Source organism: Lipotes vexillifer, unplaced genomic scaffold, assembly GCF_000442215.2.
Source record: "Lipotes vexillifer unplaced genomic scaffold, Lipotes_vexillifer_v1.1 scaffold422, whole genome shotgun sequence".
Lineage (NCBI taxonomy): Eukaryota > Metazoa > Chordata > Mammalia > Artiodactyla > Lipotidae > Lipotes > Lipotes vexillifer.
Genome location: NW_006779087.1, coordinates 3,304,198 through 3,317,170, shown reverse-complemented (window position 1 = coordinate 3,317,170; position 12,973 = coordinate 3,304,198). Strand labels below are relative to the sequence as shown.

The 12,973-nt window shown below is 41.6% G+C and overlaps 1 protein-coding gene across 1 annotated transcript in view; it reads left to right on the top strand.

Annotated features, from left to right (window-relative positions):
- The first annotated feature begins 3,781 nt into the window (after positions 1–3,781).
- Positions 3,782–12,973, top strand: part of LOC103087070 (keratin, type II cytoskeletal 6C) — a 35,731-nt gene continuing 26,539 nt past the window's right edge. The window contains 2 exon segments of the mRNA XM_007472062.1: positions 3,782–4,321; positions 5,499–5,713. Of these exon segments, the coding sequence (XP_007472124.1) occupies positions 3,782–4,321; positions 5,499–5,713 (755 nt within the window).

Sequence of the window (12,973 nt, the reverse complement as noted above, 5' to 3'; positions counted from 1 at the left end):
TGGGGCATTCCTGAAGAAATAATACAAGATTCTCACCTTTGTTCCACATAAATCCAAATGCAGGCAAGAGAAGCAGCAGGTACAGTTAGTAAAAACTGTAGGGCAGACTACAAACCCACAGAGGCCTGAGGCAAAAGACTACGGAAGAAGATATGCAATAGACCCTCTGACCATCTAAGGTCTAGAGGCTAAGCTGGAGTGAGACTCTGGGAAATGAGGACATTCAGGCGCAGCTGTGTATATGAGAGAATTTAGAAAACTGTGCCTAGGTCCAGACAAGACACATGCTGAGAAAATTCTTGAGAAGGTCTTAAGCATTAACTTTGGGCTGATCTCTAGGTTCAGAGCAAGCCCCACCAAGTGGTGAAGGAGTATCCAGTCTCAGAGAGAGTTGGTTGTTCTCAGTTTGTTACTTTGGCTTTTGGTTGTTGTTTTTTTTTTTCAGCTCCTGGTATACAAGAAAATCTTCATCAAGACAGTAGCTGAACACAAGCTATAAGAGCAGCCTGAAGTTGAGGTTTTACTGCATGCCAGGCACTGTTGACTCATTTAACACAACTAGGTCAATGTGAAGGACAGGTCCTCAGGTGCAAATCCAAGAATCCCTTGTTTGCAACAGTCAGAACTGGGAGTAGGACCTGAGGCAGGACCACATTAGTCATGAACTTTCTAGAAACTGGGAAGTAGAATTGAATAACAAATCAGAAACAAGGCCTATTGGCAGCATTTTGTTAATAAGAGGGACAAAAAGCAGAAAGAATGTGAATTTGTCACTCTGCAGTGATTTGTTGGGCAAGATTTTTAAGGAATAAGAGAATTATTCGCACAGCCTGTTAACCTGAATATGGCCCCAGCTCACTCCCCAGAATACTTTCTGCAAATGACTGGTCTAGAAGGAGTTCACCTCATTCAAAGATGAGCACTAGTCAGAAAGGAACTGGTCCAGGACTCACTAAAGAGAATACACATTCAAAAATGAAATGAACAGGAAAAACAAAAGGCAGATAATGATCACCCATCAGAACAAAGTCACTATAAAATATTGCCAAAATAAAACAAACCCTCTATAAAATTAGAGAAGAAAAAGTATATAATGAGACAATAAGAGATAAAACATTACTTACAGAAGTCAGATATGAGGCAGACAGAAAAACAAAGCCAGCAGGGAAATGAAGGCCAAGTTGATGTCAGTACAAAGGACAATAGACGTGCTGAATGCACAACAAAGGGCGTATGGGAGCATATCGAGAAAAGAGAATCGGGGGTCATACAGAGAGTTAACGAGAGGTTAAAGGAGGGTCAAGAGGATATATAGATAAAGAAGACAAAGTAGATTCAACACAAGAGTAATTGAAACACCTAAAGGAAGAGTATACACGCTCATACGCAAACTCATACACACAAATTGTCCCCCCCAAAGCACAGAAACATCTTCAATTAGGTGGCTGGGGATTTGCCCTGAAATTTATTTTGATAGACAAATGTGCACAATTTAGGCATTTTTTAAATATGTTAATATTGTATATGGGTATAAAGAATGAAATCTTGCCACTTGTGACAACATGGATGGATCTCTAGGGCATTATGTTAAGTGACATAAGTCAGACAAAGACAAGTACTGCAAAGTCTCTTATATGTGGAATCTACAAAACAAATTTTCAAAAATTTAAAAACTAAGCTCATAGATACAGAGATCAGATTGATGGTTGCCAGAGGCGGGGGAAGGGGTGGGAGTGGGAGAAATGGGTGAACTGTTTTCGTGAGGTTTTTTTTTTGTTTAAATAAATTAAATTTTAAAAGCCCACAGAGATAAAACCACATACTATTAGAATGGCTAACATCAAAGTAATTGAGGATACCAAGGCAACAATATGGAGCAAACAGAACACTCATACACTGCTGTTGGAAACTCAAAATGATGCAACAGGGCTTCCCTGGTGGCGCAGTGGTTGAGAGCCCGCCTGCCGATGCAGGGGACACGAGTTCGTGCCCCGATCTGGGAAGAACCCACATGCCGCAGAGCGGCTGGGCCCGTGAGCCATGGCCACTGGGCCTGCGCGTCCGGAGCCTGTGCTCCACAACGGGAGAGGCCACATCAGTGAGAGGCCCACGTACTGAAAAAAAAGAAAAACAGAAAAGAAAATGATGCAACCACTCTGCAAATATATATATTTACGGATGTATATAATGTAATACTCAATCTTATACACTTTCAATTACATCTACTTCTGGAAAATAAACTTATTATTCTTCCAGATTTAAGATTCTAGATTACAGGAATATAGAGGAGAGAGTAACATATGGAATGACATCAGAGGATGCAATCACAAAAGCCAAAGAATGGAAAATTCTACAGGACAGTTAACCTAGTTTATTTAACAAATAAATGGCCAAAAAGATAAACAGCTAAATGATGTAAAGGATGTATTATTTAAAGGATGTGTCATCCAAATAAACATGTATGGACCTTATTTGGACCCTGAATTGAACAAATTATAAAAATAAGTAAGAATAAAGGGAAATTTGAATGTTCACTAAACTTAGTGATGTTAAAGAATTACTGTTAAATTTTTAAGATATAAAAATAGCGTTTTGGGGACTTCCCTGGTGGTCTGGTGGTTGAGACTCTGCACTTCCAATGCAGGGGACTCGAGCTCCATTCCTTGTCAGGGAGAACTAGGATCCCACATGCCGTGCATTGTGGCCAAAAATAATAATAACAAAAATAAATGTTTAAAATAATAAAATAAAGTAAAAAAAAGCATTTTGGTCATTTTCTAAAGAGTCTGTCATTTAGACATAAATACTGAATTGAATATGAAATCATATGACCTTTCTTCTGGAATTTCCTTTCAAATAACTTAAGGTGGATGAAGAAAGTAGGTGGAGTTATGGATGAAATAAGGTCGGCCTTGAGATAATAATTGCAAAATCTGGGTGATGTGTATCCATCCTTAATAGACAAACAGGAGTCTATTATGTGGTTCTTATACTTTTCTATCTGTTCAAATTTTTACATACAGAAAAAACAAGTCAAATTTAACATTTTTGTAATCATTAGGGAAATGGTAATCTTTCTATTAGGGCATAAGCAATAGATTGCTGTTAGATTTCTAAGTTCTCAGCTGTTACAAAAGATCAGATTAGAATTATAGATGAAACAAATCTGGCCTTGACATAATAATTGCAAAATTGGGATGATGGGCACGTTCATTCTTATACACAAGCAACCCATATTGAACCTTTGTTTGAGACAGTCTAACTCCCAGCCTCAGTGAATTGAGAATAGTCTTGCTGTATTGATATATATCAAAGATCAGGGCTTCCCTGGTGGCGCAGTGGATGGGGGTCTGCCTGCTGATGCAGGGCACATGGGTTCGTGCCCCAGTCCGGGAGGATCCCGCGTGCCGCGGAGCGGCGGGGCCCGTGAGCCATGGCCGCTGGGCCTGCGCGTCCGGAGCCTGTGCTCCGCGGCTGGAGAGGCCCCAATGGTGAGAGGCCCGCGTACCGCAAAAAAAAAAAGATCAAAGGCAGGATAATTTTTCCCTGGCTAAAGGAAGCCAAAAAGCATTCTTCATATTTTATATCTTTTCTAATAACCCAGGTATGATCTCACTGTTTGTAAAGCCCAGTCCTTCCCAACCTGCAGGCTCATCTTCCAGCACTGAGCCAAGCGCATTCCTCCCTGTACACTGGCTGCTGGAAACCTATCTCATACTTTTCCTCTCAGCTCTACCCTCCACCTCTCACGCCCTCCTCAGCCTCTTCGACTTCAGGAACCATGACTTCCAAATCCACCGTGAGAAGCCAAAGCAGCAGCTGCCGTGTCTTCAGTGCCGGCTCAGCCAGAGTCCCTGGGGTCGGCCGCTCTGGCTTCAGCAGCATGCCGGTGTCCCGCTCCAGGGGCAGTGGTGGCCTCACTGGAGTGGGTGCAGGAGCTAGCTTTGGCAGCTGCAGCCTCTATGGCGTGGGGGGCTCCAAGAGGATCTCCCTCAGTGCGGGCAGCTGTGCCCTCGGTGGCGGAGATGGCGGCAGAGCTGGAGGCGGTCTCGGCTTTGGAGGTGGAGCCGGGAGTGGATTTGGTTTCGGTGGTGGAGCTGGTGGTGGCTTTGGGCTCGGTGGTGGAGCTGACTTTGCTGGTAGCTATAGGGGCTCTGGCTTCCTCGTCTGCCCCCCTGGAGGCATCCAAGAGGTCACCATCAACCAGAGTCTCCTTACTCCCCTCAACCTGCAAATCGACCCCACCATCCAGCGAGTCAAGACTGAGGAGCGGGAGCAGATCAAGACCCTCAACAACAGGTTCGCCTCCTCCATCGACAAGGTGAGCCGGGAGCACCTGCCCTCCACTGGGATTTCAGAATCCCCAGTCGAGAGACGCAAGCAATGTCCTACCAGGGGGAGCCTCTGGATAGAGGGAGGAGGGGACTTGGCCTAGCTCTCCACTGGGATGCAGGACAGGCTCCATATAAACCACAGGCAGAAGGTGATGGAAATCATTTACAACTACTGATCCCTTAAATGTCTTTCATTCCTGCCTGGGAAGAATTCTCAACTCTTGATAACCCTGAAGCAAAGTAAAGGAAAAGAGAGAATGAAGTGGATTAACACTTACCACTAATGGGTCTACAATGGGATACAAAGAAAAGGCCAGTCACTACCTTCTCTGAGGTTCTGGCCTACCTTTCCAGCAGGAAGAAAAAAAATGAAAAACAAAGAGAAGAAAATAAAAGTGGAATTATTTTCCATCCAGGTGAGGAAAAGAAACATTTGAGATGTGCAAATATTTATAATTTTTTTTTTTTTTTTTTTTTTTTTTGTGGTACGTGGGCCTCTCACTGCTGTGGCCTCTTCCGTTGCAGAGCACAGGCTCCGGACACGCAGGCTCAGCGGCCATGGCTCACGGGCCCAGCCGTTCCGCGGCATGTGGGATCTTCCCGGACCGGGGCACGAACCCGTGTCCCCTGCATCGGCAGGTGGACTCTCAACCACTGAGCCACCAGGGAAGCCCCTATAATTTGTTTTTTAAAAAAAAGTTATTCTAGAAACAAAGTATGACCATCTATCAAGAGTGTTTTAGAAGAGATATATGCACTAAATTGGAGTTTAGATTAGAATCTAATCATTAGATAACATTTAACATTCCTTTTATTTTAGAAAATAAAAGCTTTGTATAATACATCAGGTAAAAACTATTTTAAATTACATTTTTGATTCTACTTCTCAAGAGAAAGAGAGGAAGTGATGAAAAAATCACTGATAGGCACAATAACTTATAGGGCAGGAACAGCTCAAAAGTCTATGGGGGCATTTCATCAGTGAGATCTGCAGGTTGAGAAGGAAGAATATCAGGGGAGCATACCGCCCAATCTGAGCCTCTGTATATTCCCTTAGTAGTCCAGCACCATGGACACCACCCCAGCCTACTTGGAAACCTGGTAATACAGACACTTGTTCCTTTCTTTCTATGTCTAGCAAACGACTCTCTTGCCTTCCTGCAGATGTGGTTCCTGGAGCAGCAGGACAAGGGCCTGGATACCAAGTGGACCCTCCTTCAGCAGCAGGGATCCAAGCCCGTGAGGCTGACCCTGGTGCCTACGTTTGAGCAGTACATCAACAACCTCAGAGGGTGGAAGGAATCTCTCCTCTTCTTTAGTGGCTTCCCGGATTCAGAACTCAGACACATGCAGGATCTGGTGGAGGACTTCAAGAACAAGTGAGTTACAGGAGAGAAGTGAGCTCAGTTTTCTGAAAACCACACTTCAAGTCTACCGAGTGACTAGGTCCAGTTGAGGGCATGATTGCCTAGGAAAAATATCCAATGGAAATGAAAATTTCCATTGGCTTTCAAAAGCCTTTGCTCACTGGCTCAAGCGTCTTTCAGCATCCTCTCTGGAAATGAAGAAGAAATCAATAAGCCTGCAACAGCACCAAATGAACCTGTAACACTGAGGAAGGTGAGCTTAGCAATATTAGGTGTCCACATTCCTTTGTTGAAGGCTGGAAGAGCCCACACATGGGAGGAGAAGATATTGGGTGGGCTGGGAGTAGGGGTCGGCTGACTCTGAGTTGTTCCTCCTTTCCAAGGACGAGGATGCTGCATGAATGAGGTTGAACTGCACACCAAGATAAATACCCTTAACGATCAAATTGATCACTTATGTTCTTACTTTGAGATGGAGAGAACCTTACCCTGCTTGTTCGTTGGTTTGTTCATTTTTCTGCTTAAGAGTCTGAGTGGATGGAATGTTTGGGAGTTGGATCTCATAGATGTATCACTGGAAGCAGAGGTACTAACAATCCATATCTGGTAGGAGTGCCCTCAGATGCAATCCTACAGCTCAGACATTTCTGCAGTCCTCTTCGTGGACAACAACCATAATCTGAACCTGGACAGCACCATTTCTGAGGTCAAAGGCCTATATGGGGAGATTGCTCAAATGAGGCAGGCTGAGGCCAAGTCCTGACACCAGACCAAGGTGAGCAGTTGCCAGCAACGGGAGAGAAATCCTGTGCCCGCGCCCCAGGTGGTTACACTCAGCTGCACCAGCCTACCGCAGTTTTTTGAATGGAGTTTGAAATACAAAGACCCTGGATGATTTCATAGGAGGTCTGTCATTGCTCAGTTCATGTAGACAAATAATTTACAATTAGGCCTATTGAATAAAAAGGAAAAAGATTTTAATGACATTGCCCTACTGAGTTTTGCCTTCAACCTCTTCCTGATTGTGAAATCCCTTAGATATCACTAAGAACATCACTAGTTTATTGAAAAACTAGGTGCTCAATGATCATACAGAACTATTCAGTTGTGCAGCAGCAAATAATCTTGTGCCATCTACTATTTCTAGAGATGTCTCATCGTTTGGTGTGAGTTTATTAGATGCCTGGGAATTGAAAGCCATTTTTGGCATGTGAAAGCCCATAAACACTGTATCTACCCCCATGCACACTGCTTCTCTATTCTTCTGGACTACAGTGTAAGGAGCTGCAGGTCAAGGTACATAGACAAAGGGATGACATGTACAACACCAAGCAGGAGACTGCTAAGCTCAACCACATGATCCAGAGACTGATCTGAGACAGACCACGGCCACATGCTGTCTACCATCTCCAGTGGCTATGGCAGTGTCAGTGGTGTCAGCAGTAGCTTAGGCCTGGGCGGAGGCAATTGCTATTCCTATAGCAGTGGTCACAGCGTTGGAGGTGGCTTCAGTTCCGGCAGTGGCAGAGCCATAGTGGGTGGCCTCAGCTCCTCCAGGGGCAGCAGTTCCACTGTCAAATAAACCACCACCTCCTCCTCCAGCAGTAAGAACTACAAGCACTGAAGTCCTCCTGTTGGTACTTGGTCCCACATTGTCTCAACCCCCCATCCAGCTGCATTGCCCTCTTCTTGGGTTGCTGCTTCTCTCCTGTCTCCGACTTCTCTTGGCCTATGAATTAGAGCAGAAGTGGTAAGTCCTCATTTCCTCTGTCTATACTGGCTTCACCCAAGCCTCCATTACTCACTATCAGAAGGTCACCAATCAGTGTCATGAACATATGTAGGCATCCTATTGATGTTCCCATCTTATTATCAGTTTCATCAGTCTACCATGATTCTAGGAAGAAAATGACCTATGCCCTCCTTGAAAACTGACAATCGAGATCATGAAAACAGAGCAGGGAATCTTCCTTTTAACTGTCCTGCCCATTCTAGCTAGACTCAGGAATTCCCCACAGAACAAATAAGTTATCTTCCCATGCAGTGTCCCTAAATGGTATTGACACCACCCTCTCAGCTGCAGTTATATCCCTACTATGTTTTTCTCTGCTCTCTTTGCTTTCTTTTGTTGTGTTGAATAAAAAAGATTTCTAATATAAAGATTCTGTGTTAGATTGTAGTATTGATCATGTACTGGTTCTGAAACTTACTCATCCCATTCAGTGATCCTCATCTTTGGAGAACCACCTCTCAGCCCCACTGATAACTTACCCTGCTTCATACCCAACTCTATCAGTCAACATCATGTGATACTCAGTTATTCTGTGGGTGGATGACTACCAACTACTATTCAGCCCTCTGCCACTCAGGGTTTTTTCTCAAAATGGAGTCTTTGAGAGAGTCTCTTCAGCAAGTGGTGTTGGGAAAGCCGGACAGCTGCATGTAAATCAATGAGGTTAGAACACGCTCTCTCACCATACACAAAAACAAAACTAAAAATGGCTTAAAGACTTAAACATAAGACATGACACCATAAAACTCCTATAGGAGAACATAGGCAAAACATTCTCTGACATAAATCATACCAATGTTTTCTTAGGTCAGTCTCCCAAGGCAATAGGAATAAAAACAAAAATAAACAAATGGTACCCAATCAAACTTACAAGCTTCTGCACAGCAAAGGAAAACATAAACAAAATGCAAATACAACCTACAGAATGGGAGAAAATATTTGCAAACAATGCGACCGACAAGGGCTTAATTTCCAAAATATGCAAACAACTCAACAACAAAGAAACAAACAACCCAATCAAAAAATGGGCAGGAGACCTAAAGGGACATTTCTCCAAAGGAGAAATACAAATGGCCAATAGGCACATAAAAAGATTCTCAACATGGCTAATTACTAGAGAAATGCAAATCAAAACTGCAATGAGGTACCACCTCACTCTGGTCAGAAGGGCCATCATTAAAAAGTCTACAAATAACAAATGCTGGAGAGGGTGTGGAGAAAAGAGAACTCTCCTACATTGTTGGTTAGAATGTGAGTTGGTGCAGCCACTGTGGAAAACAGTATGTATCCTCCTCAGAAAACTAAAAATAGAATTACCATATGATCCAGCAATCCCACTCTTGGGAATATAGCCAGACAAAACTATAATCCAAAAAGATATAGGGTGACAGTGACCTCATAGAACGAGTTTGGGAGTGTTCCTCCCTCTGAAATTTTTTGGAAGAATTTGAGAAGGATAGTTGTTACCTATTCTCTAAATGTTTGATAGAATTTGCCTATAAAGCCATCTGGTCCTGGACTTTTGTTTGTTGGAAGATTTTTAATTACAGTTTCAATTTCATTACTTGTGATTGGTCTGTTTATATTTTCTAATTCTTCTTGGTTCAGTCTTGGAAAGTTGTACCTTTCCAAGAATTTGTCCATTTCTTCCAGGTTGTCCGCTTTATTGGCATATAGTTGCTTGTAGTAGTCTCTTATGATCCTTTGTATTTCTGTGGTGTCAGTTGTAATTTCTCCTTTCAGGATACAAAATTAATGCACAGAAATGTCTTGCATTCCTATACACTAACAATGAAAGGTCAGAAAGATAAATTAAGGAAACAGTCCCACTTACTATTGCAACAAAAAGAATAAAATACCTATGAATAAACCTACCTAAGGAGGCAAAAGACCTGTATGCAGAAAACTATAAAACACTGGTGAAAGAAATCTAAGATGACACAAACAGATGGAGAGATATACCGTGCTCCTGGAGTGGAAGAATCAATATTGTGAAAATGACTATGCTACCCAAAGCAATCTACTGTTTCATGAAATCCCTATCAAATTACCAATGGCATTTTTCACAGAATTAGAACAAAAAATCTTACAATTTGTATGGAAACACAAAAGACCCCAAATAGCCAAAGCAATCTTGATAAAGAAAAATGGAACTGGAGGAATCAGGCTCCCCAGCTTCAAACTATACTACAAAGCTACAGTAATCAAGACAGTACTGGCACAAAAACAGAAATACAGATCAATGGTACAGGATAGAAAACCCAGAGATAAATCTATGCACCTATGGTCACCTAATCTATGATAAAGGAGGCAAGAATGTACAATGGAGAAAAGACAGCCTCTTCAATAAATGGTGCTGGGAAAACTGGACAACTACATGTAAAAGAATGAAATTAGAACAATTCCTAACACCATACACAAAAATGAACTCAAAATGGATTAAAGATCTAAATGTAAGACTGGACACTATAAGACTCTTAGAGGAAAATATAGGAAAAACACTCTCTGAAATAAATCACAGCAAGATCTTTTATGACTCACCTCCTAGAGTAATGGAAATAAAAACAAAAATAAACAAATGGGACCTAATGAAACTTAAAAGCTTTTGCACAGCAAAGGAAACCATAAACAAGACTAAAAGACAACACTTAGAAGGGGAGAAAATGTTTACAAATGAAGAAACTGACAAAGGATTAATCTCCAAAATATACAAACAGTTCATGCAGCTCAATACCAAAAGAACAAACAACCCAATCAAAACATGGGTGGAAGATCTAAACAGACATTTCTCCAAAGAAGACATACAGATGGCCAACAAACACATGAAAAGATGCTCAAGATCACTAATTATTAGAAAAGTGCAAATCAAAACTACAATGAGGTGTCACCTCACACCAGTCAGAATGGCCATCAACAAATAATCTACAAATAATAAATGCTGGAGAGGGTGTGGAGAAAAGGGAACCCTCTTGCACTGTTGGTGGGAATGTAAATTGATACAGCCACCATGGAGAACAGTATGCAGGTTCCTTAAAAAACTAAAATAGAACTACCATATGACCCAGCAATCCCACTACTGGGCATATACCCAGAGAAAACCGTAATTCAAAAAGACACATGCACCCCAGTGTTCACTGCAGCACTATTTACAATAGCCAGGACACAGAAGCAACCTAAATGTCCATCAACAGAGGAATGGATAAAGAAGCTGTGGTACATGTATACAATGGAATATTACTCAGCCATAGAAAGAAACGAAATTAGGTCATTTGTAGAGATGTGGATGGACACAGAGCCTGTCATACAGAGTAAGATAAGTCAGAAATAGAAAAACAAATATTGTATACTAATGCATATATGTAGAATCTAGAAAAATTGTATAGATGATCTTATTTGCAAAGCAGAAATAGAGACACAAATGTAGAACAAACATATGGATACCAAGGGGAAAAGGGGGGAGTGGGATGAATTGGGAGATTGGAATTGACATATATACACTATTGATACTATGTATAAAATAGATAACTAATGAGAACCTACTGTATAGCACAGGCAACTCTACTCAATGCTCTATAGTGACCTATATGGGAAGGAAATCCAAAAAAGAGGGGACACATGTATGAGTATAGCTGATTCACTTTGCTGTACAGTAGACAGTAACACAAAAGTGTAAAGCAACTATACTCCAATAAAAATTAATTTAAAAAAAAAAGAAAGATGGTCCCAGTTAACAGATGACACTCAGATTAGCATGGAGGCGGTTATGGCTGGGAACATTCTCCTTTTGTAATAGGATATCCAAAAACCATTTTCAGTGTAAAATTCTATACAAGTTTTGACAAGCAAAACAGATGTTAGAGGTTTATTCAGATCTTCCCAGATATCAGTGTCAGGGTTATGATTTTGACTTTTAGACAGAAACAGATTTTTACACCAAGTTTACACAAGCTTTTTCTAGAATTTGGCTCATCAGACTTTCCAACCAGGTCCTAGCTGTATGCAGAAGAATAAAAAGCAAGGAAAAATTCCATAAGAACAACAATTACCAATTCAATTATAATAATTGTTGCTTATTTGGAGCCACAGCAGAGACCCTCTGCCCTGGATCATAGATCAAGTTGCAAACTAGCCTTATGCCATGGTGGTCCACAGGTGTGCAAGGGTCTTGCAGCTGAGCAGGTCACTAGGCAGAAGTTTTGGATCTGGGGAAGACTTCTGAGAATTAGTGACCGCCCTACCCTACTATTACACAGCTGTAGGGTTTGAGTCAAGGGAATGATGGAAGCAGAGGTTAGGAACTACCAAGCTGTACAAAATCCCAAAAGTTGGTGGGGAAACTTCCCAATGAGCCAGGCACAGACTCTGGTTCCCCCTCCCCATGTGAAAAGCTCCATGAGAGCAGGTTACTTACAGGCTTCTCTCTTCACCCTGGAATGAAGGCCAGATATGTCCCCAGTTCTGTGGAGGCCAGCTCCATGCCAGCAGCTTGACCTTCAGGGCAGGCATTACTAACCCAGTCAGCTATGAATAGGGCCACCAGACAAAATAGAGGCTGCCTAGTGGAACTTGAATTTCACATAAACAACAAAAACATTTTAACATAAGCATGCCCCAAATATTGTATGGAACACACCTATATTAAAAAATTATTTGTTGTTATATCTGAATTTAAAATTGAACTGCACATCTTATATTTTTATTTGCTAAATATGGCAACCCTACCTATGAACTACAGATATACAGATATTCAGACATTGAACTACAGACAAGGACACTGGTGGTTGGGCTGCTCCTCCATATTTCTATTGTAAAGTGGCAGACAATGGGCAAGGACCAAACCCCCTCATAAGTCAGCTCAAACAGCCTTGAGATCCCCTGGGGTTTCTCACAGTTATGTGTCATCACTAGTGATTCCTAGTATCCATGACTTCCATGTTTCTATAATTTCTCAGGCTTGATCCTGGGAGAAGGAGACAGCAGTACACCTGGCTGGCCATTTTAGACAGAACTTAAGCCATGGATTCTAAAGGACATTGTGCTTATTTATTATGTATGTGATTTATTAAACGATGTTAACACGGAGAAAAGGGTGAAAGCAAATACATGCGTCAAAATATTAATAGTGATTGATTCTGAGGAGTGGGAATTTGGGCCAATGTTCTTTTCCCTTTTGTACTTTTTGCTTCATAAAATATATCCTCCTTTTCCCCCATTGAAATACTATTTTTATTACATAGAATTCATACATTCTCTGTCCTGTTCCAGTCATCTCTTTGTGCGATCACACCATTGTCATTACTAAAGCTTTCTATTCCATGATGGTTTCTGATACAGTGATTTCTACTCATTGCTTGTTTGTTTTCAATGTTTTCTTCTTATTCTTGTGCATTTTGTTCTGTGGTTGCTGTTGCTATTAGGTTCCCCTAGGGATCTTACAGTTTTTTGTTGTGAATTAGAACCTCTTCTGTCATATTTTCTAA